The sequence below is a fragment of the Jaculus jaculus genome, chromosome 1, assembly GCF_020740685.1.
Source record: "Jaculus jaculus isolate mJacJac1 chromosome 1, mJacJac1.mat.Y.cur, whole genome shotgun sequence".
Classification (NCBI taxonomy): Eukaryota; Metazoa; Chordata; class Mammalia; order Rodentia; family Dipodidae; genus Jaculus; species Jaculus jaculus.
Genome location: NC_059102.1, coordinates 141612150 through 141639573, shown reverse-complemented (window position 1 = coordinate 141639573; position 27424 = coordinate 141612150). Strand labels below are relative to the sequence as shown.

General features: G+C 45.2%; 1 protein-coding gene across 10 annotated transcripts in view; it reads left to right on the top strand.

Moving 5' to 3' along the window:
• The first annotated feature begins 9034 nt into the window (after positions 1-9034).
• Positions 9035-27424, top strand: part of Znf618 (zinc finger protein 618) — a 210889-nt gene continuing 192499 nt past the window's right edge. For 8 of the 10 annotated variants that reach the window (XM_045143964.1, XM_045143959.1, XM_045143955.1 and 5 more), the window contains exon 1: positions 9061-9113. Coding sequence is in view for 1 of the 10 variants with exons in the window: in XM_045143921.1 (XP_044999856.1) it covers positions 9081-9113 (33 nt within the window). In the remaining 9 variants the exon portion in view is untranslated. Of the gene's footprint in view, positions 9114-27424 lie in introns of all 10 variants that reach the window. The other 2 variants (XM_045143945.1, XM_045143921.1) reach the window with 2 other exon arrangements.

Below are 27424 nucleotides of genomic sequence, written 5' to 3'. Positions count from 1 at the left end.
CTGAGATGCCCAGCTAGGAGGTTCAGAATCCCTCTAAGCTACCCATAAAAAAAATTAATTATAGGGCTGGAGAGATGGCTTAGTAGTTAAGGCATATGCCTGCAAAGCCTAAGGACCCAGGTTCAATTCTCCAGGTCCCACGTAAGCCAGATGCACATGGTGGCACATGCATTTGGAGTTCATTTGCAGTGGCTGGAAGCCCTGGTGTGCCCATTCTCTCTCTCTGTCTCTCTCTCTTTCCTTCTCTATCTCAAATAAATAAATAAAATAAAATGTTTTAAAAATTAATTGTAGGGCTGGAGAGATGGTTAGCAGTTAAGGCATTTTCCTGTGAAGCCTAAGGACCTATGTTCAACTCTCCATTTCCCATGTAAGCCAGACACACCAGGTAACACAAGTGCACATGGTCACACATGTGCACAAGGGGGCACACGCATCTGGAGTTTGTTTGCAGTGGCTGGAGGCCTTGGAGTGCCAATTCTCTCTCTCTCTCTCTCTCTCTCTCTCTCTCTCTCTCTCTCTCTCTCACACACACACACACACACACACACACACACACGAGAGAAAAAATTAATTAAGGGAAAAAACTTACTGATAACATGGGGAATTACAAAAATTGCAAAAAGAAATTTACTTGGTAGACATAAGCAATAAAAAACAATCCTGATGAAGACTACTCCTACACACAGCAAATATCATTATTGAGTAAAATTTGATGGAAGGCCCTAAATCTGTGTGATAAAATTTAGATCACAAAATTTGCCTAGGAAAATAATGACCACAAATGAAAACTCACATTGTTAGAAGAAAAAATAATCAGAATGATCAGCAAATTTTAATGCAAGCAAGCCACTGATCAATGAATCAATTTTCGTTGTCAGCCATGCAATGAAAAGAGTTCATTGTGATGAATAATTTCAAGGTAGGCTTCTAGCCCTTTTGAACATCTCAGATATTTTACTTTTCTTAACTTTATTTTTGAAATAATTTCAAAGTTACCAAATTGTTGCAAGAATAGTACAAAGAAAGGACTAGGGATGTATCTCAGCAGTAGAATGTGGGTCTAGTATACTCAAACCTCTGGGTTCAATCTCCGGGGCCACAAATACAATTAGTACAAATGACTCTTGCATATGCCTTATTGAAATTCCGTTAGTTAATATGAAGTTACATGTTATTGTTTCAATATTCATAATATATAAAGGTGTATATATAAGTATATACACACATATATGCATATATGTGCAAATTGCATATGCATTACATAATGTATTACATATACATGTATATCCATATACATCCACATCTATAGATCTATATCTATCTATGTGCATACAGGTATTCTTTTTCCCTTAGTATTTTGAGAGTTATAAATATGCCCTTGCCAGCAGTGTGTACTTTCTCAGGGCAAGAATATCCTTTTATACAATTTTAAAGCAATGATTAATTTACTAACTTAACACAAACAGATGCTATTATCCAATATATGATTATCCATATTGAAATTTCAACCATTTGTCACCAAGATGTCTTTTATATTCGGTATTCCCCATACTGTGGTCTAGGCTCCAAAACAACAACTGTTCTGGGATCCAGACAGAATCCCTTTTCCCTGATCCAGGATCTTCTTTTTGTTGTGTTTTTCAGCTCAGTGTCTGTACTAGTGGTGCTTGACCCATTGGAAGAGGTAGAGCCTTGCTTTGCACATGCCCCTCCATCTGAGTTTGTCTGATGCATCTCACCAGGAATTCTATGCAAGCATGTGGGTTATTTTCAGTGCATGCCACCAGGAAGTGTATGTTGTCAGTTTGGCCTGTGGCTGGGGAGTTTTGCCATCTATTCTGTCTGGGGCCTAACATCCTCATCTGTAAACTGGAGCATGTTCAAACAGTTTGATGAGTGAGGCATCCTTTCAGACAGGCTCTGCCTACTAGACGTGCACATTCAAATCGCTGAGAAGGTCATCGCTGTTAATGTCTAGGGTACTATAGGCATTCATTGCTCTTTTTAAACCTCCACAAAACCATGCATGTATATGTTATCCCCACTTACAAGGTAAGAAAACAGGCACAGGAATAGTGATTTAATATGGTTCAGTTCTTACAGCTGGGAAGGGGCTGAGCTGGGGCTGGAGCCTACTTGGGCCAGAGTCCAGAGCAGCAGTTCTATTCCACAGCACACTCTCAGTTGTTCCTGTCCACAGGGCGTCTCAGAGCAGGCGAAGTAGATTGGAGTGTCCTTGGGGACCTCCAGATGTCAGGGGAGAACATGCAGTGGACCAGCTCCTGCCTCCTTCATCGCTCTTCCTTCTTCCTCGTATCCTGAGCCCGTCTTTACTCTGAGACTTGGCAGAACCAAAATCAGGATCACTGCTGAAGTGTGGGTGCAGCCTGTTGGACTTGGAGCAGCTGCCTTCAAAGCTGATTTTGTTCTCTTGGTTGTATAATTCTGCTCATATGAGGTGACTCTAGCCTACCCTACCTGGTATGTGCATTTTCCTCTAGATGCTAAAGTGCAACAGTTTGGGAATAGTAATAATTACTACCATGAGTTGAGTGCATAATGTTAAGCCTTTCAATAACCATATGTGTTAAGCATCTATATTTGCCCATTTTACACATGGGGAAACTGGGGATTTTATAGTGGTGAATGTCATAATCTGGTGAATACAGAGGAGGGATTTTCTCACAGGTCCCACTTCAGGGACCAGAGATCTTCCTGTGGACTCCATCCTGTTGCAGACTCCATGGACTAGGGGCATGAACTATATGGTATGCTGTGGACAAGTGATATGGATTTGCTATTGAATCCAGGGACAGGTTGCTTGGCTTGGCTCTGATTCCGATTCCTGGTTGGGGCCATCAGCTTGACCTCTCTCTTCCAATCTGCAGGTCTCCTGTCCCTGGTCCTCAATCTCTGACCAGTCCTCCTGGAGTCACCTCCCTAGAGGACAGCCAAGGTCTTAGGGTACCTACTTCTCTGAAGACTTTCACATGACTGGCATGACTCCTTTACAGGAAACAAGTTTTTGTCGCTTGACCACCACTGCACCCCTTTAAAGAATATCTTCCTCTATGGGGATGGGGAGGGAGAGGAATGAAAACAAGGGAAAGAAGAAAACTCCAGGCAAAGGCAGGGGGACTGAAAGAATCTGATGATTTTTAGTAGCAAGTTCCAGCAAGGCTGCAGGGGTCATCAGAAAAGTGCTGTGCAAGAGTCAGCCCCTGCTGCTGCATGCTCTTTTGGCTGAGGGCTTGTTTGAGCTTCAACTCCCCCATTATTAAAAGGGGTGACTCCATCTATGCCCCTTAGAGAAGTCATCTACTCAATAAGAAAATGCTGCCAGCCAGTTTGGAAAAAAAAAATGTGAAGGAACTTCTAAGCTGGATTGGAGACTATCCCACCATGTGGGGTGGGAGCCTGGGTTGTCCTGACTCAGCTATTCCCGGATTTCTCAGGCTCTGCTCACAGAAGAGCTGGTTTTCAAGTCCATTCTGTTCTCCGCTTCACAGCCTCCCACTTCACTGTCAAGGCATCTTCCCCAAGACACAGTAACTAAGTTTTCAAACCCCCAGGCTCTGCATGAGACCTCAACACCTCTTCTGTGGCCTGTCTCCCAGTTCCCCTTGCTGTGAAGTTTTACTCTTAGCTAACACCCTGACTGGGGGTGCAACTCTGCAGGTGTTCTGCTGTGGTTTGGGAAATGTGTGGGTCATCCTCCATCAGGCTCAGCTGGTTTCTAACCCTATCCAGGGTAGTAAGAAGTCTGGCTCTAGAGAGCCCCTCTATCTGGTAAAGGTCCCAGAGGAAGGCTGCTTCTTCTCCCCTACCAAGCATGGTGTAATTTCCCAAGAAATCTTTGCTGGCCCCCAGGTCCTCTTGGTCATGGGTTGTGGGGAAGTAGAGGCTCAAAATGATTCCAGAAGCCTGTGGCACAAACTTGGCATTCTCCATCCCCCTCCACAAAGACTCACTGAGTCTCTTGAATGTAGTCAGACAGCAGGACTCATACAATCTGGTGAGGGCACCATTCAACAGGTATGCCTAGTACCACACCCTTTCCGACTCTGCCCCCCCCCCCCCCAGCAACGGGTGTCTGGGGAGGTTCTGTGTGTTGTGTGGCCCTGCCCTGCCCTGCCCTTAGCCAAGGTTGATCTGCACCTGGTGGCACCTGAGCCAGGCTTGGCCAATCACAGTCTTTCTTCTGACAACTTGGAGTGGTGCCCAGAGACACCAGTCAGCACCTGTTGGCATAAGCAGGATTATAGGCGACCATTTTGACTATGAGCCCAGAGAGGCCAAGACTAGGGGGAGGCATGAATGAGGGCTCGGAGCGTGAGGCCTGTGGCTCAGCGTGGAGAGCCAGCTCAACTACTGGCTTTGTTACATAGGAGATATAAACTAGCTGGCAGTGTAGGGGTGACAGGACCTCAAAGTGAATAGCTTTCTTCTCGACTAAAGGTGGAAATTGTCCTTGAGCCTGTAGGAGAAATCTAGGTCATTACACTTTACTACAGGTAAAAACTTCAAAAGGATCTGGTCTTTCCTGATCTCTCCCCTTAGGAAGACCTTCCACCCTCTATTGAGAAGACCCTTCCTGGAGCATTAAGATCAAGATTGCCCTTTTCCACAGATCTTGTCTCTAGGCACCTGATGCCAGGGCTAGACTGGCTAAACCAGCTGCCCATCCATGGGGCTCAAAAAAAAAAACCTGACCTGAGTCTCTAGGTGGGCTTCTCAAATCCACTCCTGCCTTTCTGAGCAGGAGTTCTGCCTTGCTTCATTTTCTTAATGCTCTGGGCTTAAGCTCTCTTTCTCTTAAAGCTTTCCCTCCTAAAGCTCTAAGCTATAATAAAATCTCTCTGAAGCCTATTCTCTGGTCTGTGGATTTCATTTATCTAATTCATAAGACAAGAATCCAGTAATACCCCAAATTATTGGTGCATTGGTATATATCAGTGTGTTGGCAAGGAACCCCAAAATTCCTGTATCAGCTTCCCTTCATTCCCTGCCCTTGGATACCATAATCCAATTCCTAGTGATGAAATAACACACTGTATTTTAACTTTTTAAATATGTTCTTTATTTGAGATAGAGAGAAAGGGAGGGGTAGAGAGAGAATGGGCACAGATGCATGCACTGCCTTGTACGTCTGGCTTTACATGGACACTGGAGAATTGAACTCATGTCCTTAGGCTTTGCAGCCAAGTGCCTTAGTTGCTGAGCCAGCTCTCTAGCCCCACATTTTAATGTTTAAACTTATTTTAGCATGATTTTATTGATTACAACTAAAAGAAGGCTAACAAGAGACTGGTACAGTCTAGAATCCCACTTGGCAGAGACAGAACCTAAGACTCAGAGAATAAGCCACGAGGTCAGGAATACTCGTCCATCAAGGATATGAGGTGGGAATTCCATGGGCTGACAGGTGTGTAACGATCTCTCCATACTAGGCATGACTTTTTAGCAATTTTACAAGTCGCTGAAGCCTCAGGGCACCCCTGTGAGGTAGATGATAATGTCAGCATCATTTTGAAGCTGAAGAAGCGAGGGTAAGAACTGTCTTCTGAGACCATGAAGGTGAGACCTGAGCCAGGACGGCACAAGGTTGACTCCATGGGCTGGACTCCCAGAAATCATCATGCTGTGTGGGTGTTCTGAGGGAGGGTGGAGGGAGAGCTGGGAGTGGAAGGGCCAGATATTTCCAGAATTTGAAAAGCCCAGACACATCAAGTCAAGTTGTACCATAGATCATTAGAAGACAGGGGAGCCTTGGAAGGCCTCCACTGAACTATGTGTCCACCAATGCGAGCTTTGATCAGCCAGCGGTCATTTGCCAATGCTGTACCTTGAAGCCGGCCCCTCACTGAACAGGTCTGACTTGCCCACTGAGCCTCACAAAGTCTACTGCCTGCTCTGCCCCACGCAGAGCTCTCCTCTCCGTGCTCGTCAAAGGTCCCTCCCATCCCCACCCCACCAAGTCTTCTGTGTGAATTGACTTGAGTCTCATCATATTTATTGGTCTCAGTGTCACTGATGGGCCCCAAACACCTTACATGATACCTAGCCTCTTCCTTGTGTAGATCCTCAGATCAGTAGATCCGTCCTGCTTGCTAACTCCCTGACAGGGGTAAATCACAGCAGGTGATGGATTAGGAAGAGTGTGGGTTCAGCTATGAACTGGATTCTTCCTCCACCAACCTCAGCCTTCATCTTTTAGCATACTCTCCATGGCCCCGCTGGGACACAGTGAAGTGGGAATCCACTTTCTGAAGCTGGGACCCATGGGGAGAAGATACTCCTTCACCTTGGTGCTAAATGCTCCCGGGCTCTCTGTCCAATGTGCTGACAGGAGGCCCAGGTGCCCTAATCCATGGGTGGTGGGAAAGCAGAAGGGGTTTGCAATGATTCTAGAAAGAGAAGACTGATAAATATTGTGGGATTTATGATATACCTGGAGACAGGCAGCCTGCCATTCCAAGATGAAGCTAACTTTTGAGAAATTTATGAAAGCTAAAGATTTTCTCCCCGGAAGTGCACCTGTAGATAGATACACAAGTATATGCTCAGGAGACAGTTTCTGTATTCTTAAACCTATCCAAGGACCTCATCTAAGAACCCCTGATTAGAGAGACTCTCTGCTGTCAGATTAAGGTCCCAGGGAAGGCTGCTTCTACTCACCTGTCAAGTGGAGTAATTTCTTCTGAAATCATTGGTGGCCCCTAAGGTGGGCAAGACCTTTAGTTTCTGCCCTGCACCTGTAAACTTTACTTTCTCAGTGTCCTGAAATGGGTTTAAGGTTGTTCTAGGCCAGCAGTCTTAGCAGCACCTGAGAACATGCCAGAAATGTAAATTCTTGGTCCCTAACCCAGACCAAATAAACTAGAAGCTACAGGCTGAGGCTTACCAGTCTGTTTGAAGAGGTCCTCCTGGCCATGGGAGGATGGTGTTTGTGCCTCCCTGCTGGACACAACATGCATACGATCAATACTCACTGAATAGTTACTGTGTCCAGTGTCCCTGATTCCAAGAACAGGATTTTTTTCCCTGGTGGCCTACAGCTCTGCACCACCGTGAGGCAGCCATCATGCTCCTGTGGGCACAGTTCTTTTCCACCCCAGAGCCTCCAGCTCCACTTGGGCACAAGAGGGCTTTTGGGAAGGAGGCAGGGGCCCAGGAACTATCTCAACAGGGTTGGGGCCAGAGAGGCATTGAACCTGGGTCCTCTCTCCAGGCACCAAGACCCCAGCCACCAGGGAAAGGCATGGAGTAGGCAGGGGGCTACCTGGAAGCAGGAAGCTCAGGGTTCAATGGGGCCCAACTTTGCCCCGATCTGCAGGCTGCCAGTTAGCCTTCATGCTTAATCCACAATGGCCTTGGCAGATGCTTCCAAACCTCAGAAACACACTTGCCAGGTGCTGGTGGCTAGACAAATAACCTTCTTTTTTTAAATGACTCTCCAACTTCGGGGGTTTGTAAGAAGTGGCTAGAAGATTGATCTTACCTTCTTGTGTGTGTGTTTGCTGGGTAAAGTGTGTGAGGATTGGGTTTTTTAATCCCATCCCTCCCACATAGATTAACACATAATTCAGGGAGAGTGGGACATTTAAAAATAATGATTCAGAAGAGGTTCAGAGGAAAATTCTATAGCCCTTCCTGTTTCAGGAATCCAGCTCTTTAAACATTAAAAAAAAAAAAAAAAAAAAAAAAAAAAACTGCCAGTGCATTTGATTTTTTTTTTTTTTTTTTTTTTTAAGGTGGAGGCAGAGAAAAGGCACCTGTTTACTCTTATTTTCCGAGGCTTTTGTTTTTTATAAAATACCATTATTTTCTCCTGGGGAGAAAGGAGGCAAAGAAACATTTCCGTTCACCTCTCATGTGAGAGATGAACTCAACTTCAACTTTTTATTCTAACACTTCCCTCAGCTGCAGAAGATGGAGAAAGGATCCAGTGACTCCTTTAGTTTCCATATAAGACAGGCCTTTCTGTTTTAATTTTTTTTTTTAAATCTAATTTTGGAGGGAGGAGAGAGAGCCAAAACAAAACAAACTCCCTTTTAAACCTTCCTAAGTCATAAGAAGGCCATTCCTAAATTTTTTTTTTTTTAAAGTTTGATTTTAGGATTTTGGGAAAGAAATACTTTTCATCTTTTAGTTGCCATAGAAGCAATTTCTCAAATTTTTCTTTTCTAAATATGAGAGGCAGGGCTAAACCTTGTTAACCTCCAACCTCTCATTTTACTATAGGGCCATTTTTGAGGTTGGAAAGAACCAACATTTTTAAAACATTGGCAAGGATAGATAAAATAGATGCTTCAGTGACATTACACATAAAATAATTTAAAATCAATCTTGCTGAGGGAGGGCTAGGGAAAATAAAAACATCTTCATCCTTCTTGTGTGACATAGGGTCAGTTCTTCAAACTTAAAGGGTAAGGGCGGCCTGGGCGACAGGAATATTCCCAGTTAGCCTTCTATTCTACTCTTTCAAAACTTTTATTTTAAAATCCAGTCTGATTTATTTTTTTTGGGGGGGGGTGTTATGTGTGGTGGAGGAGGGGCGAGGAGTTCCCATTAACCCTTTCTGCCCCGCCCCGAGCGTCTCCCCAAAAACTTTTCCGATCCCCAGGGGCCCTCGCTATCTGCGAGGCACCGGGCGCGGGAAAGTTTGGGGGGCGGGCGCGGCGGCGCGGGGGGCCGGCGGCTTTGTGTGCGGCGGGCGGGCGGGCGCGGAGGCCGGCGGCGCGGGAGGCCGAGGCCGAGGCCGAGGCCCGGAGCTGGCGGCGGCGGCGCGGAGGCCGGCGGGGGCGAGGCGGCGGGCGGCGGGCGGCGGCGGCGGCGGCGGGCGGCGGGGCGCGGCGGGGGCGGGCGGGCGGCGCGGGCCGGGCGGGGGCGAGGCGGCGGTCCCCCCGGCGCCCCCCGGCCCCCGCCCCCCGGCCCGAGCGGGGCGGGCGGAGGAGGGAGCGGCGGCGGCGGCGGCGGCGGCGGCGGCGGCGGCGGCGGCGGCGGCATTGTGCGCGCGGCGCAGCCCGGCCCGGGAGGAGCAGGACGCGCCGGGCCGCCTCCTCCCGCACGGACCCATGAGCCAGCCGGGCGGCGCGGCGGCTCCGCAGGTACGCGGTGGGGCCGGGGCGGCTCGGCCCGGGCACCGGGGCGAGGGCGGGGGCGGCGGCGCGCTGCCCGAGCGCCAGCCCCGCGGGATGCCCGGCGCCCGGCACGCCGGCGGGCGGTTTTGTGGGCGCCGCCGGGAGGGTCGGGGGTCCCCGGGAGCACCTCGGTCCCCCGGCGCGGGCGCGGCGGGGCGCGGGGAGGGCGGGGGCGGCGGCGACGTCTTGGGGGACCCCCCACCCTGACGCCCCACTGGAAGCCCGTGCCTCGGACCTGAGCCCAGAAAACAAAGCGACGAGAGAACAGAGCAGCCATTGCAGTTTGGACAATTCACATTTTGCAAAAAGAAAAAAAAAAAAAAAAATTGCAACCTCTTGCAGCTCGTTACCCCCCCCTCGAAATTCGCAATTTCCCCCTAACCCTCTTTTGCGCTCGGGGTCTCGGGTGACCCCTTCGGGGAAAGCTTTCCTTCCAAGCCCCCTCATCTTTGCAATATATATATTATATATATTATTTTTTTTAGGCCATATTTCCCTTTCTCAATTTTTTTTTTCTAATTTTTCTTCAAACGGTAGTTTTTTCCCATTAAAACGACGCCACCTAGAGGATACTATTTCGTAAATAAAAAAAAGAGAGAAATTAAAATTGAAAAGAAATATTTTTTATTTCTTATTTTTCCAAAAGTTTACTCTGCCAGGCAACAGAGGTGGAAAAGATTCTTTTTTTTTCTTTTTTGAAGTGAAAAATTTCACTTTGATCTTTGCAAAAGCATGAAGACAATTTTTATTTCTGAAGCCAAATCCAGATAATATGTAAATGAAAATTAAGCTGGAATTTGAATGAATTCAATTCTTGAAGGGGGGCTAGCAAAGACACCTCCTAAAAGCAAAGACAGTTTGGCTATCCTGCTCGTTTTACTTTGAAGAAAAAAAAAAACTAATTGGAAAGTGGAAAGGAGGGAAATAGTTGAGTTTAGTGAAACTGGGAGAATTGGCTGTATGAAGCAATTAGAAATTGGAATTCATTGTAATTTGGGACTTGTTTTGATCAGCGGGTAAAAATGATTAATTTTACCATTTGGCAATATTTAAAGTTTTTCCATTTCCAAGAAAGACAGATTTGAAAAAGAAAATAGAGCCTAAAATATTGGCTTTGGACACACCCAAAAATTGTAGTTTAAAAAAATTTGCATTTATATTTTAACTGCATTTAAATTCTAAGATTCTAAAGAAACACAAACTAGAAAAGTTAAAGTGAAATACTGTCTTTCTTTTTTTCTGTTTTTTTGTTGTTAGGTTCTGTGTGGTGGTTTTTTTTTTTTTTGATGGAATAATTATGACTGTTTTCTGATTTTGTTTCCTGAAAGGTCTAGGCATTTCTTTTTTTTTATTGTTGTTTTATCCAGAAAATGTCAGGAACCTTTTTTGAGCAATATTCAATGGGGAAAAAATGTAAATTCATATATTATACAAACTGAGTAGCCAACAGACTTGTAGGAGAGGCCGCCATTAAAATAAGATATGCATAATTAACATTATTATGAAAAAACTAACAGTGGATTCACAGAAGCCCATTTTTTTATGACATGCAACTGACTCCATTGATGAAGACAAGGACTAAGAAATCCTTGTTCAGGCAGAAAATGTTCCCTTCTCTGTCTTGTTCACTTCCAATTTAAAATTTTTATTAGCATTATTATTTCTTCTTTTTTTTTTATCCAGGTTGCTCTCAGACCTCTTTGATTATGGTGTGGGCTCAGCAATTTATTAATATTATATATTTTATATAAATTTTTGATTACTTTTAAAAGAGAAGAAATGTATTAGCCTTGATCATGGGGGGGGGCCATAGCAAAAAAAAAAAGAAAAAAAAAGAAAAATTGTATTAACCTAGCAAGAAAAAAGAGAGAGAGAGTGAGAGGATGGCAGAGAGATGAAAATTCTGATTCTGAGCCATTTTCCCTGTAAATTACTTAAGAAATAGAATAAAACACCAACTCAGCTGATTCTATCTACAAAATTTATTATTTTCTTTAAAGGAAAAACCAAAATACAAAAGCCAAACCCAAAGATACCTTAGGAATATGAAAGCATTTGTACAGACAGATTTTGGCCTTAAAATGAATCAAGTGAAGGTGAAACAAAAAAGAAAAAAAAATTCAGATGACAAATATTGACTGAATTGAAATTTACAAGGACAAAAATAAGATTCTCTACCTAAAGGGTAATTTGTGATTAATTAATATCTGACTGAATGTACTGGGTATTTTGAGCCAAAAGAAAGTTCTAATTTTTCAGTCTAGTAGGAGCATCTTCGTAGGACCTGTAGTTGGGGGGCTTTCCCTTGTGGGACTTGGGGTGGGAGATAACGGCGGGTCACCAAGGGCAAGGACATAGATGGCCCTAGCCCCCTGTAGGCAGCCACTAGCTGGTCTTGGCAGATCTGGTGGCCCCAGTCCATAGCTTTCCTAACCTGTTTTATGGAAAGTGGGTTTCTGAGGGGACATCCATCCTGTGAAATGTGTTTCAGCGGCACAGCTTTGACATTCTTCCCCCTCAGTTCTATTGCATTTGGGAGATTTAATTTTTTTAGTAAAGAAATCCTTCAGGGCTGACTGGTCACATTCTGACATATTTGGAATGAGCTTTTTTTTTTCTTCCTTAAGTAGCATAATTAAAATTTTTTTATGTTGAATTATTTAGGGCGATGCCAGGACGGTCAAGGAATTTCTGATTTCCAAAGGGTTCTAGAGGCCTCATGAGATGGTAGGCCCATGTTTAGCAGGGATGGAGGAGGAGGAGGACTGAAGTTGGATGGGGCAGGAACATCTGAGAAAAGGTCAGGGTTATAGATAACAGGTTATTTCTGGTGCAAGAAATAAACATTGCAGCATGTCCCTTTGTGTGGTTGCAATCTCCTGACATACAACTCAGATTCCTACATTGTATTTTGTTAAAGATTTTATTCTCATATTGTTATGGTTTATGGGCAGTCACTTCTGTTTTTGTACACCTGTTTCCACACCCCCCTCCCCTTACAGAATTGCTTATTCTGATCGTGCTTGTTTGTTGTAAAGGAAACAGAAGTGCATGATGGTCCTGTGGGGGCGGGGCTAGCTTCCTTTTGTTTCTATTGGTGTCTCTGGTGTGAGATCTGACTTGGGCCTTTCCCCCACCTCTCTTTCAGGTGAAATATGACCAGAAATATATTTAGGAACTTTTTTTTTATTAGTCTGTGCCTGTTTGTTATACTCTAATATTGGTCAAAAGATCTTGCAAATTGGACTTGAGGGCTGGTAATTTGATGATGGCCTGAATTATTTTGGTGAAAGATCATTTGTACTCAGTTTCATAATGAAGACTTGTTACTTAATGTTTTGTATTTCTGCCCAAAGATGATTCCTTCCTTCCTTTCTCTCTCTCTCTCTCTCTTTCTTTCTTTCTTCTTTCTATTTTTCTTAATAAGGTTTGAAATTTCAGGGACCTGAAATTTCCTAGCTTGACTTTGGACCAAGCTGGGAAGAAGGGTTTGCTTATACTTTGAGCCCTTGGCAGAGGTGAAGTTGAACAGAGGTTCTTGCTTTTTACTAGACCAACAAAGATGGCTAGTCAGCTGTTCTGGAAGATGAACAAACAGCCCCTGGCTTGCTTCACTTGGGAAATAGTTGTCCACTCTTCCAGGGTCAGATATGGTTTCTTCCCCATTTTACCTGCTGCTTCCATTGACCAAAGTCCTTGGTCGGTGACAAGAACTTCCTTGCCCTTTTGACTGGATAGAAATGAGCTGACTTTTCGTGGGCATAGTGAATTCTCATTGTTTTCCGTGTTCTTGTAATGTTTGTGTGACAGTTATCTCTTCTCTCTGGTGATACAGAGTGGCTTTGTAGGTACGAAGGTTTAGCTCTCCCAAAGTCTTCTTGTGTGACCTTTATCACCTTACTTTTCCCTAGATAGTCTCAAGAAACAATTATGTTTGTGAAAAGAGTACAGTGGATGAAACTGAAGATAGGAATACACTGCTTTCATTTCTGATTCTAACTCTAGAATCACAGAGTAGAGAGAGCTGAGGCCACACGTGGTCTCCTGTATTCTAGAGACAGGTGCAGTGGTCAAGAAGCAGAGTGTGGGGAGCATATGTGTCAATTACTGTGTCCCAGCTAGACGGCCATTCACTGACCTTGGAAGGTTGTAAGGTCAAATTGGTAAGTCCTGGTCAGCCTTAAGAGATGGGGCGGGAATGGCATAGATTCCAGGCAGACAAACATAGCAGAGGCTAGTACAGGATACAGGTAGGCACCAGCTCATGAAACTTACTGATGTGTGTAGATGTTTGTGTAAGATGTGAAATATATTTCCTATTGTGGGTCATAGTCAAAAGATCCCCAAATCCTATGGTATTGAATTAGATGAGCTTTCAGACTGTGCTGTAAATATCTTGCTTTATTCTACATACTTTGTTTTCTAATTTTTTCCTTAGTGAACTGTAGGGGAACTGTGTGGGATAAGTGTCCTGTGCCACCTGTTTTCTTCCTTGTTAGTGTCACTTCAAGGGCACCTGTGGGCCGGCCTTGCTGGAAGGAGGGAGGCATTGTTGCCAGGTCCTCATGTAGGAGAGGTGATGGATGGTACTGTGGAGCCGAGCTGTGGTAAGAAGGGTGGCTGTCAGTTACTTCTATTTCCTACTTCACTTAAAGTTGCCATAGTAATCTTTCTGGAGTTAGCCCTTGTTGGTGCTATATTTCAGTTCTAATCAGTCTCATGAGTGTCTGTCTGTTTCTGTCTCTGTCTGTCTGTCTGTCTCTGTGTGTGTGTGCGTGTGAATACACTTCTTTTGAAACTCCAGAATTGATTCCTTAATCTCCTCATCTTTAAACCTGTCAGGCCAATGTGATGCAACAGATTCAGAGTTCAAACTATAAGTCAAACCACGTGATTTAAAAATTTTGAGTATGGTATTAAAACAAGTAAAAGGAATAGGTGCTGTCAATTTTAGTAAAATAAATTTTATAGCCAGTATTTGAAAAATACCATTATTTCAATTAATGTGACATTTCATATTCTTTTTTTGGGAGAGGGGGAAAGTGTGAAGTTTTTTAAATTTGTATGCATCTCCTTCCTTCAGTGCACTTGAGATCTGACTGGCAGATACATTTCCTGTGTTGAGTAGTGTATGTGTTTGGAGACATTAGTGGATAGTGCAGGGCCAGACCCAGACCCAGACTCATGTTCCATCTGGTCATTGCTCTGGTTGGCTTCAGGTTAGCAAGGCCTTTCAATCCTCTTGGCTTTTTGGTGGGTCTTCCTCCCTGAGTCCCATCTGATAGCATTTCAGCACTCCAGTAGCTATGAAATCTGTCCATGGTATCCCCTCTTGGCCAAAGCGGTACACATCTCCCTCCTTTTTGCCCCAAGACAGTCTTCTGCCAAATGCCGTAATTGAAAATGACATTGATGGCTGGAACCTCCAGAAGGACGTGGCAGGCGTTGTGCTGCTGACGCTGAACAGGGTAGGGAGTGGTCACTGGAGGTGAGTTTAGAATCAAGTTGCCTAGAAGACAGGTGAAGATACAGAAAGGCTGGACCACGAGAGAGGGAGGATGTGTGTGTGTGTGTGTGTGACACACACGTGTGTGTATGGGGGAGATAGCATGCCAACAAAATCCAATTCTTTTTGTTTTCAAAATGTTTTGTTAAAAGTTTTTAATCTTTCTATTTAATTGTGAAAGAGAGAGGGAGGGAGGGAGGGAGGGAGAGAGATAAGTGGGACGGGGGGGGGGTGGAGAATGGCACGCCAGGGTCTCTAGCCACTGCAGCTGCAAACAAATTTGAGATGTGTGCGCCCCCTTGTGCATCTGGCTTATGTGGGTCCTGGGGAATCAAGCCTGGGTCCTTTGGCTTTGCAGGCAAGCACCTTAACCACTAAGCCATCTCTCTAGCACAGAAATCCAATTCTTTTTTTAAAATTTGTTTTTTAATTTAATTTAATTTTTCTCAAATTTTTAAAACATTTTCTATGATTATAAAAAATATCCCATGGTAATATCCTCCCTCCCCCCATTTTCCCCTTTGAAATTCCATTCTCCATCATATCCCCTCCCCATCTCAATAAGTCTTTCTTTTATTTTGATGTCATGATCTTTGCCTCCTCTTATGATGGTCTTGTGTAGGTAGTGTCAGGCGCTATGAGGTCATGGATATCCAGGCCATTTTGTGTCTGGAGGGAGCACATTGTAAGGAGTCCTACCCTTCCTTTGGCTCTTACATTCTTTCTGCCACCTCTTCCACATTAGACCCTGAGCCTTGAAAGGTGTGATCAAGATGTTACTTGGTACTCTAGTCACTTTTCTGAACCATGCTACCTTCTGAGTCGTCCCAAGGTCACTGCCATCTGAAAAGAGATTCTTTACCCAAAGTGAGAGTAGCATTAATATAAGGGTATGAATATTAAGAGAAGTACTTACTGGGCAGTTTGATAAGCATAGCATATACACTTATCCAGACATCAGCAGATGTTATACCCCTAGGGCTCCTGACTACCCATTTTAAGTTTTCAGTATAAGGGATGTATTCCCAGAAATTCTTAACTGAAAGCATGGAACCACCAGGAAATTCTCCCAGAGTGGGTCTTAAATCAGACACATAGATGTTTCTGACATTTACTCCTACTGGCAAAATGGAAAGCTGGATTTGAGGTCCGCTGGTCCAGTCTTTGAAATCCAACCTCATGGTGTGGTGAACTTTGTTTTCTTTGGGAATGTCATTTCTTGTTTGGAAAAAGAAGTGGATCGTGACTTTGAAGGGTACTGTATGATGGAATGAAGCAGTTTGTGAGAAAACACCCCACCCTGTGAGGCCTTTAGAAGGTGGCCAACACTTTAGTTGACACTTGATTATGTAGCCATTGGCTTTCCACTGGGGAGTCCCACAAACACCACTTTGGATAGTTCTAGAAACTTGGTGGAGTCTTCTTAGTGCTGGGGCTACATGCTTCTCTTTAGATGGGTACAGAGTATGCACTCTTTTTTTTGCATATGTATGTGTGTGTGATGTGTATGTGTGTGTGTGTTTATATGTGAGTGCACATGTATGTGTATGCATGTATGTGTTGAGGCCAGAGATCCATGTCACGTGTTTCTGTTTTCCACCTTATTTATTGAGACAGGGTCTCCTTGGACCTAGAGCTCACTGATGCAGGTAGACTAGTGTGGTTTGAATTAGGTGTCCCCTGTAAACTCGATGTGTTCTGAATGTTTGGTTCCAAGCTGATGCCAGTTTGGGAGGAGAAGCCTTGCTAGAGGAGGTGTTGTTGGGAGAAGGCTTAGGGGTGTTACATTCAGCTCCCTTCTGCTGGATTTGGTCTCATGCTTATGCTGTGGAGGTCCACCTGTTATGAAAGAGGTGATGTCCAACCTCTGCTCATGCTGTGCTTGTCCCTTCATTATGAAGCTTCCCTTCAAGACTATAAGCCAGTATAAACAACTGTCCTCTCATCAGCTGCTTCTGCCTTCCCAACTCTGGATTACAGGTCTGCACCATCACACCCAGCATTTACAAAGATTCTGGGCATCCAAACTCACGTTCTTGTGCTTGCTTAGCAAGCACTTGGCCGACTGAGCCATCTCCCCTGTCCCAGTGCACATATTTTTTCCTAAAGTATTTATTGATTTGAAAGAGAGATACAGAATTAGGCAGGGAGAGAGGGAGGGAGGAAGGGAAGGAGAGAGAGGAAGAGAGAGAGGGAGAGAATGGGCGCACCAGGGCCTCCAGCCACTGCAAACGAACTCCAGATGCACCCACCCTCTTATACATCTGGCTTATGCTGGTCCTGGGGAATTGAACCTGGGTCTTTTGGCTTTGCAGGCAAGCACCTTAATTGCTAAGCCATCCCTCCAGTCCCCCAGTGCACATATTTTTATTGTGGCTTCAAAACCAACAGAGATGAGGCTTTGGTGTCAAGATGTTCTCAGCACTCACTCCAGGGTTGTTCTACCTTCTCCAAATATTTTCTGGATCTATTTCCAAGCCAGTGGCACAGCCTTTAAAAGGGATACATCCTAATCACTAATCTGGGCCCTGCCTGTAGCTACCCTCTTTGGTCTGTGCCCATGGTGGCAGGGTACCTCTTCTCCAGATGACATAATCTCCCCCTCCCTGTGACCCCAAACCCCAGGAACTCACAGGAGGGCTTGCTGTTTGCATTTCTGTTTCCCTAGCCAACTGGTGACTTACATCAGGGGAGAGGTCACAGCTTATTCATTTTAGGGTCTGGCACAGAGTAGCAGCTCCATCAATATTGATGACTTAATTTGACTTTTGGAAATAGCTCCATGGGATTTGAAGAGTGCATGACAATTTGAGTGTGGCCATTTGGTCTAAAGTAGCTGCTGCGCAGCTTGTGGCTGCCTTCCTTGGTTAGAGAAGACTGCTTTGGAACTGAGGAGATGAGTCAATGGGCAAGGCACTTGCTATGCAGGCATGAGGAACTGAGTTCAGACTCCAGAGTTCACATACATGCCGACCAGGTGTGGTAGCCCACTTGTAACCCCGGCTCTCCTGATTTCAATCCAGGAATTGCCTGGACACAAGCTGGTGAGCCAGTCGAGCCTAATGGGCAAACTCTGGGCTCCAGTGAGAACTCTGTCTCAGTAACTAAGGCGGAGAGTGGTGGAGGAAGGCACTTGATGTCAACTGCTGCCACGTGTGCCACAGACGTACACAAGTGAAAGGGGGAAGCTGGTGTAGCATCTGGAGGCAGAGAAACGCTTCCTTTGATTTTAAAGTCTTGACGTTAAAACAACTCTTCTGACCACTCAACCTCTACCCTCCTTACTTTCTATATGGCATTTCTTTAGATGAGAGGCTGCAGGGGAACCAAGTCCATAGCTGAGTTGCAGGAGGTACGGGCGGGGCACAGATTGGTGCTTCCAGGAAACTGTGTGAGCAGAGTGCTGTCTTAGCCGCTAGCCCAGGAGCTGGATGCAGGGAGGCTATGTGCAGAACATCAGGACACAAGAGTTCCTCAGACTTCCATCATTGATGTCCAGCTAGTTCCCATCTCTGTTCAGATTCTGGTTCGCAGATACCAAATCAACTAAAATGAATGGCAGAAAACAGAGCATTATTTATATTGTTTATTTACTGAAATTTTTCTTCCAATTCTTTATAAGACACCATCATTCTAGCAATTCAGTAAGTGAACAGGAATCCCAGCTTAAGGTTGATGATGTGTCTTAGGTGTTCACATTTTCCTGAAGTGAAGGGTACCTAAAGTAGATGTGTTCTTTTAGAAGGCCACATGTCTGGCTACTGGCAGGGTGCTGTGACCCTAGAGAGTTCCAAACTCTGCTGTTTGTTTTTCACCTTGCCCTTTCTTGGTTTTAGTAACCCACCTATGCACAGAAGGCAGGACCTCACCTTGGGAAGAGGTGTCTGGGACTCGGGCTTGCTTCACTTGTCCTGCCTTTCCTGTCATGTCTTTGGCCTTCATATTTTTTGCTATGACATTCTCCTCAAAAGGATAGAAACTGCCAGTTGGGGAGAAGTAAAGTCTTGAAAATGGGTGGTCCTATCCTCATAGCCACTCAGATGAGTTGTCTTGTAGAATACTAGTTTGATATTTCTAAGGAGTGAACACATCCAAGCTGGAGAGACAAGGCTTGGTCCTCCTCTCTGCCCCATCACTTACTTATTATTATGTGATGTTTGCAAAAAAAAAAAAAAGTGCTTTACTTCTCCACACTTCCTTCTTCTTATCTGTAATTTGGAGATGATGATACTATTGATGAGGATGATATTATTGATGATAATAGTGGTGGTGATGAAAATGTTGCACAATTGTGAGGTAGGAGAAAGCAGCTTTGTAACAAACCAGAGACTTTCCAACTTCCCCATGTTACCTGTTCAGGGATGGTCTAGGTAACATACTTGTGCTACTTCCCATTTTCAAGTTTGCGGTAGACATCACTAATTAAGCACTTTTCTATTTTCTATTGAGTTGTCTGGTAGCTCAGTGTATCTTTGTATGATGCTATCATTCAGTTAAGTTTAACATAAGACACAAAGCCAATTAGTTCTTCCTGATCTAGTCACCCTGACTCCCAGCATACAAGCTGAGAAATTGAGGCTGTAGAGGAAGGTGGAGAGACTTTGCTCAAACGTTAGCAAATGGACAGGGGTAGGATTCAAAGCCTCAGATTTCTTGACTCCATAACCAGTGCTTTTCCTATTCTACACATATATACTGAGTCAAAAGGAATTAAAGTTAATTTGGTCTTGAGAAATAGCCAAAGAATCCTGGCTCCTCCCTTCCCTGTTATAATTAGACACCCTTGGGGCTGTCATCAAAGTGGGCTGGATGACCTGCTTCTCAGCCTGATTGTGCAGAATGATCAGGTTTCCAAAGTGGAGATGGGGGGGTTAGCTGGGGTGACTGTGGCTGAAGGGGGTGTGCCTCCCTTCTTGTACAGTATAGATGACTTTATAGGGGCAAGGCAGGCCCTGGGGTCCCCAGATGATGGCCTGAAATTGTAACACACTGAGACTACAGAAAATGCATAGTCTTTCAGTACCTGTAATTTCTACATCTGGGAAATGGGCTGGTAAGGCTTCTTCACAGGAAGGAATTGAGAGGACACATTTGAAAATGCCTTGTAAATTGAAGCCCTGCTCATGGTGTTAAGTTTTCTTACATGTGAATTTTTGTAGTTAGGATTCATCACTGATTCCTAGTGCCATCCTGGGTAAATTGTGTAGCTGGTAATCACAGATCAGTGTCTACAGGTGAATGGGTCCCTTACCTCCTTGTATTATACTTTGTCATTTTGCTAGCCCTGGGTTTAAAAAGTTGGGAATTCTGAAGCCTTTCACAGGGTCTGAGCTTGAGGCAACAGCCTCCTTCCATTTCAGTGTGTGTGAGGTGAGGCTAGCCTTCCCTGGGGGTCACTGCCCACGTGACCCCTATCTATTAATGAGGAAGTCAGCCCATTCTCAACTTCATCAAAGCTTCCTGCCAGAGAACATCCCAGTAGTGATGGGATTCCAGAGTGCTTAATACACAGCAAAGACCTGGAAAGGCACATTGGCAATGGCTCCATTCTTTTCTTATAAAGGAAAGAAGGGGAATGAGGTGAGGATGGAATTGAGTTGACAGGAAAATGATAGAAATAATTTGGCTGACTAAGCAGAATGGACCTTCATATAAGTGAAAGAGTGGGTGTAATCAGGTGACATCAGCCTCCTCGTCCCTTGTGGACCAAACAGGAGCATCCTCTCTGGAATCAGGCGAACTGGGCAGGGGTGCAAGATCTGATTCTTGGGGCTAGCCCTGGGCCTCAGAGGAAGCCTGGGAGGAGACCTGGGGAGGAGACCTGGGGAGGAGTTAGGCCTAACAGATCCCTTGTGAGTGGAAGAGGCTCTGTGGCCTTTGGCAAGTTTCCGGCTTGCAGCTTTGCTCATTACATTCAAAGTCAGAAGCTGTCTTGGCTTGTGCACAGGGTGTTACCATCCAAGACCGTTCACTCTGAGCTTAGAGTCTTGACATATAAATTCCCTCCTGCCCCAGCATTTTCTTTTTGAAAATTGAGAGAATGAAGGTGGGAATTTTTATCCAATAAGTTTTACAGAGAATTTGTATTTTGTTTCATTTGGGACTCAGTTTTGTGGGCCAAGTGGCCATAATCAGCTCACTTGGAATGCCCACAGAGGTGACGAAGACATATTTGGATATCAAAGATTTCTTTTTTAAATTTCATCAGCTGGGAAAAACAACTATCAAAGTTTTAAGTGTGTTTGCTACAGTGGGGCACTAGGAATTTACTTTGTGGTTGGTCTTCTTTTGAGAATCAGAAAGACTGGAGGTGATCTGAGCCTCTGCCATTCAGGATGTTTTGGAAGCCACCAGCTGCATGTGGCTATCAAGCAATGGAAATAAGGTTTGTCAGTTTACATCACAATCTAAAGACTGACTAGGAAAAAAATCTAACTGACACCATTTATAATTTTTAATACTGGTGACAGTTGAAGCAATATTTTCTATGTTGGTTTAAATAAGATAAGTTATAAAGATTAATTTTACAGTTTTTTTAAAGCAATGCAATGAACTTTGAGATTACCCACTTGGCACTTCATTCATTCATTCATGTATATATGTATATATATGTGTGTGTGTGTGTGTGTGTGTGTATAAAGTTTTTAGTTTTTTTGATGTAGGTTCTCATTCTAGACCTGGGACTCGCTCTCTAGTCCCAGGCTGGCCCTAACTCACAGCTGTCTTACCTCTGCTTCCCTAGTGCTGGGATTAAAGAAAGACATGTGCCTCCATGCTTGGGTTATATGTTATATTTTTCCTCTTTCTTTCTCTGTGTATGCTTGTTTGTATCTATATTGGTGTATATACATGTGTGTGTGTGTGTGTGTGTGTGTGTGTGTGTGTGTGTATGCAAGGTCAGAGGTCAACATCAGGGGTCTTCCTTAGTCTCTCGCCACATTATTCTTTGAGACAGAGTCTCTTGCTGACCTTAGAATTCACTGATTTGACTAGAGAGCTAACTAATGAGCTGTAAGGATTCCCCATCTCTGTTGCCTCTTCAGCTGGGATTACAGGCATGCACCACCAGGTCTGGCTTTCTGTGCGGTGCTAGACATCTGGACTCAAGTCTTCATCCTTGTGCTGCCAGCGCTTGACTCACTGAGCCATCTCCCCAGCCTGCATGCTATGTTTCTATAGGATAGTGCCACCTAAGACAACCTGGCCCCACCTGCTTTTTCTGTGGTTGAGGAAGTAGAACCCCAGAGAGGGGCAGAGGCTCCGCTGGAGACACGGCAGCTTTGTCAGTTCTCTGGGCAGACTGCAGGCCTTGAGACTTGCTGGGAGGAGGTTGGTGGTGGATAGGATGATGTGGGCTTGGTGTAGCTGGGTGGTGAAAACAGTGGATATGATGGGAGCATGACAGAGGCATGCACATGGAAGGAGGAGGAATGGATTGGTACAGCCTCTCAGTGCCAAGTTCTGAGCCAAGAGCTTTGGTGGAAGAAAGTCTCTAGAACAGGATTGGCAGAAACAAATAGAGAAGACAAGCCACTGACAGTTTTTCAGCCTACCATCCGATTCTGAAGTCTCTGAAGTCTTTGAGCTGGGACTTGACGTCTTTGGAATGCATCAGGGCTGGGTGGGTGTGGAGACCAAGTCACATTAGGGGCTTGTTGCAGTCAGGTTCACATTGCTGGTAGAAATCACCCAACCAAGAGCAGCTTGTGGGAAAAAGAGATTTATTTTGGCTCACAGGCTTGAGGGGAAGCTCCACGATGGCAGGGGAAAACAATGGCATGAGCAGAAGGTGGACATCATCCCCTGGCCCACATAAGGTAGACAACAAAGAACAGGAGACTATGACAAACACTGGCATGGGCTATAATACACATAAACCCTCCCCCAACAATACACTCCTCCAGGAGGCTTTAATTTCCAGTTGCCATCAGCTGGGGAACCTAACGTCCACAGCACCTAAGTTTATGGGGGACACCTGAATCAAACCACCACAGGGCTGTAGGCTCCAGGTCCTAGTGGTTGGAACAGGAAGCCATTCTTCAGTTGAATCTGTCTTTCTGTCTTTCATTGCTTGGGAAGCAAGGCTTCTAGAAGATTCAGAGGACATGCTGTCTCAGTGGGAAGAATTGGTAAGAAGCTGGCCTTTTTATGTCCTGGCATCCCACTTGGTTCTGAGACCTAGAGGGGCAACAGGCCCATTGGGTGAGCAGCACCATCTCTTTCTCCACAGAATGCTCTGTAGGAAGTTTGAACCATGTGTTAGAAATTCTGCTTTACATATATGTGTTTTGCTTGCTTGCACATTTGTGGGTGGTGTATGCATGTCTGTGTGCCCTTGTAGTGTCCCATATGCTCCCCTGAAGCAGGGTGAAAAGGTGGAAATGGGCTGGAGGGATGGCTTAGCGATTAAAGTGTTTGCCTGCAAGGCCAAAGGACCCAGGTTTGATTCCCCAGGGCCCACATTAGCCGGATGGACAAGAGGGCGCATGCATCTGGAGTTCATTTGCAGTGTCTGGAGGCCCTGGTGCACCCACTCCCCCCCCCCTCTTTCTTCCTGGCTCTGTCCAAAAAAACAAACAAACAAAAAAAAAAAAGATGGGAACTCCACTGGGGTAACCAGAGCCCAGCGTCAGATGTCTAGTTGCTCTTTGGCCCATTCTTACTGAGTCTAAGTTTCTTACTCAACCAGGGCTTGCTGTTTTTAGCAAGCCCAGGTGATTCCCTGGTCAGTGCTCCCCTTTGCATAACTGGGGTTACTGGCATATGTGCCCATGCCCAGGTGTTTGGGTGGGCTTTGGAGATTTGAACCCTGGGCTGTTGCAGCCCCCCTCAGGCCCTCATGCTTGCACAGGAAGTGCACTTAACCCTGAGCCATCTCTCCCGCCGCATTTTCGTTCTTTTAATCAGAAGCTGTCAAAGGCTAAAGTTCAGCATCCTTATTTGTCTTACTTTAGTTTTGCAAAATGGATTTTTTTTCTGCCTTGAAGTATAATCATTGCACATTAGCAGAGTGTGCATTGAATGTCAGGCACTAGGCTAAGCAGTTAGCATCTAGTATCTCACTTAGCGCAGCCATCCATCAAGCTTTTCAGGAATTTTTATTGTTTAGGAAGTTGAGGTTCAGTGATGAAAGGAATTACCCAAGGTTGCATAGCTGCCTAAGTGACCTTTGAATTCAGGCCTATAACAGCTCCTGAGCTGTGCAGTCCTGTCCTCTCATGGGGCTGGGCAAGATGGAATGACACACAGGATCTGGAGTTGACTGGACGGAACTTGAGCCCACTTCCGGCTAGGCTACACTGCTCCCCCCACCACCACCACCTTGGCTGTGGTGGCTCTTCTGACTGGGATGTGTGTGGAAGCCGTGTTCCCTGCTCTGGGCTTGGGACCTCCTAGCTTTCATTCCCAGCACCTCAGGAGCCTCAGCAGGCCGGCGGGGTGTGTTCTGTGTGCACAAAGCCTTTAATACGGCGTTTGAAAACAGTTGCGGAAGGTTTGCTCTAATTAATTACATTTGACATACTTGGAACCAGGGCCTCCTGGATGCAGAATGCAAATTTACGCCCTGACAGATGTAAGGTACACTTGTAGCCAAGAGCCTTGGCACGTCCCCGCCAGGACCAGCAGTGCCACTCCTTGTCTTCAGGGGCCAGTGATAAGCAGCGAGAAATAGACTCCACTCTGGAGGTACCAGGAGCCCACAGGCAGGCAGAGGAGAAATAGTCCTGGACTTTGGGGCCAGAACCCTAGAGTGTAGTCTTAGGAAAGCCTTTTCCCTCTTTGGTTCTCAGTTTTGCCTGCTGTTCAGTGAGGCTTTGCCAGGTGCTCTCAGAAGACTTGTGCTATTAGCTTGTTCAGGGGAAGGAGGGCTGTTGGAGACTCAGATTGGAGGCGGGTGTTGGAAATACACATAGCTGAGAAGAGTCTTACATAGTAGGGAAGCAGGAGGCCACAGAGCAGAAAGGCTGGCCTTGACTTCCAGGGCTCCAGAACACTCCCCAGCCAGCACCAGTCCTTCCTCCTGCCCATGAGCACTGACTTCACCTTCTGTGTTAGCGAGCTGTCACTCTGCAGCAAGTTACCCCAAAACTCAGTGGCTTAAAACAACAGTAGTCACTTATGATTTCACGGTTCCTGTGGGCTGGGAATTTAGGAGTGGCCCTGTTGTAGGGTCCTGGGTTGCGATGACTCTGTGGTTGTGGTCATGTGGCTTGGGCTGAGTCATGTTCATTTTCCTTGTTGGCAGATTTTGAAGACTCAATGGCTGAGGGCCCTTAGGCCCCATACTATCCTGGTGGTCTCCAGCATGGGGCTCGTATTTGGTGGCTCTGAAGACAATGTGTCATGAGAGGGAGAGCCAGCTGGGAGTGGCAGCCCTTTTTATTTTTAATTTTTATTGTTTTGAGTGTGTATGTGGGTATATATACATGTTTCATAAGAGTGTGGCACACGTGTGGATGCGTGTGTGTATGTGCATATAGAGGGCACAGGTCAGTATCAGGTGTCTTCCCCAGTTTCTCTCCACCTCATTCTTTGAGGCTGGGTCTCAGTGTAGAGCTCACTAGCTAGGCAGTAAGCCCCAGGGCTCCCCTGTCTTTGCCTCCCCAGAGCTGGGATTATAGGCATGCACCACTATGCCAGCATTTTTGTTTTGTTTTGTTTTCGAGGTATTCACTATGAAGTCTCAGGGTAGCCTCAAATTTATGGCAATCCTACCTCTGCCTCCTGATGCTTAGATTAAAGGTATGCACCACCATGCCCGGTGCCCAGCATTTTTAGCATGGATTCTGTAGATTGAACACAGGTCAGTCTTTACCTAGGGAGCCATTTCCCCAGCCCAGCAGCATCCTTTGTGACTCAGCCTCCAAGTTCTAAAGCATCACTTCACTGGGGCAATCTGTTGACCAAGGCAGTGCCACAGGTGTGCCCCAGGTAAATCTACTTGTCTAAAGAGGAATGGCAACATCACGTCATGCCTGCAGGATAGTAGATAGATCTATGGGGCCATCTTGGGAAAATATGGCTGCAATTCCTCTTGCCTCCGAATCACTCTCTCCATCCTTCTCCTCACCCACCCATCGATGCATCTTATCTTTCCATCCTTTCGACGTCTTTCCTCCCATAGAACCACATTTTCATCCAGTAATCCATCTACACTGTTCAATGCACCTTGAGCTCCTACTATGTGCCAGGTTGCAACTAAGAGTTTTCAGAAATGAGCCCAAAGGGAGAAATGACTAGCGGTAAGTGAGCACTTAGTACTAGACTCTGCAGCCCCTAAACAGTTTCATGCTCTTGGCATCTCTTATACTACCTCTGTTTTAAGAAGAGGAAACTAAGGCATGAAGCAGCTAACTGACTTGCTCAAGATCGAACTGGTTAGAGTCAGGGCCAGACTTGAGCTCAGGGCTTTGTGACCACATCGTCCTGGCTCCTCCACTGAGGAGACAGGCTCCAGTTTGCCTCCCGCTGAATGTGAAATGTTGCTCCACGGGTTGTTTCCCTATTTCTATCTTTCCCCCCCAAGTGAAAATAGGTTACTTTTTTTCTGACTGTAAAAAATAACACATTCATTACAAAAACATGCAGTTTTGAAAAGTAGGAAGATTATTCTTTAAAAAAAAACACCTGAATCCTGAGATAACCAGCGTTCACATTTTGATGAACATTATTCATCACTTCTGTGTATTTAAGTATTTATGATTACTGTTTTGTACAAATGGGATTATATTCCACATACTGTTCTGCAGCCTGCTTGATTTTTTGCTTGTTAAACTCCAAGGTATCATCAGTGAATGTAAATATTTTTAACTACTGTATCCTACTACATGTATGCTTCCAAATTCAGTGTCCTACTGGATTTTTAGCCATCTTTAATAATTCATTATTATAATCCACATAACAAAAAACTTCTTTAAAAAACTTTTATGGACAATTTTCATACATGTGCCTAGTATATTTTGATCACAGACCCTCTTATTTCCTTTCTCTGTCCCCACCTGTCTTCCACTGAATCCCTTCTTTCCAACTAGTTCCTTTTCTTCTTTCATGTCTTTAACAATTTATTTTTGAGAAGCGAGAAGCTTTTTTGGGGGGGGGTACACATTGCTTGCTTGATGGGATGATGGGATTCTCCTTGCCCTTTCTCTGGACAACCTGTTGCTGGGCCACAAGGATCTACCTTCTTCATGTAGACAGAACTCACCATGCCCCTCCCTGCCCCGGAAGGTGTCATGGGTCTGCATTTCTCCCAGAAGGTTGCTAGTGCCTATTTCATCCCTCGCCCTGGCCAGCATTGAGTATGGCCAGTCATTGTTGGCTTTGCTGGCCGCAGTCAAATGAGGAGGGTGGTGGAGTGCTACCATGTCACCTTTGTGCATTGCTGGCCCAACTACTTTGCTCATTTTTCTCTTAGTGTTTATCTCTTTTTCTTCCTTCTTTCCTACTTTCCTTTCTTTCTTTTTAAAATTTTTTCTTATTTTTATTTATTTGAGAGAGAAAGAAATAGGGGGAGAGAGAGAATGAATGAATGAATGAATATGGGCATGCCAGGGCAAACGAACTTCAGATGCATGCACCACTTTGCCTTACATGGGTCTGGGGAATTGAACCTAGGTCCTTTGCCTTTGCAGGCAAGCACCTTAATCACTAAGCAATCTCTCCAGCCTTCTTTTCTCTTCCCTTCCCTTCCCTTCCCTTCCCTTCCCTTCCCTTCCCTTCCCTTCCCTTCCCTTCCCTTCCCTTCCCTTCCCTTCCCTTCCCTTCCCTTCCC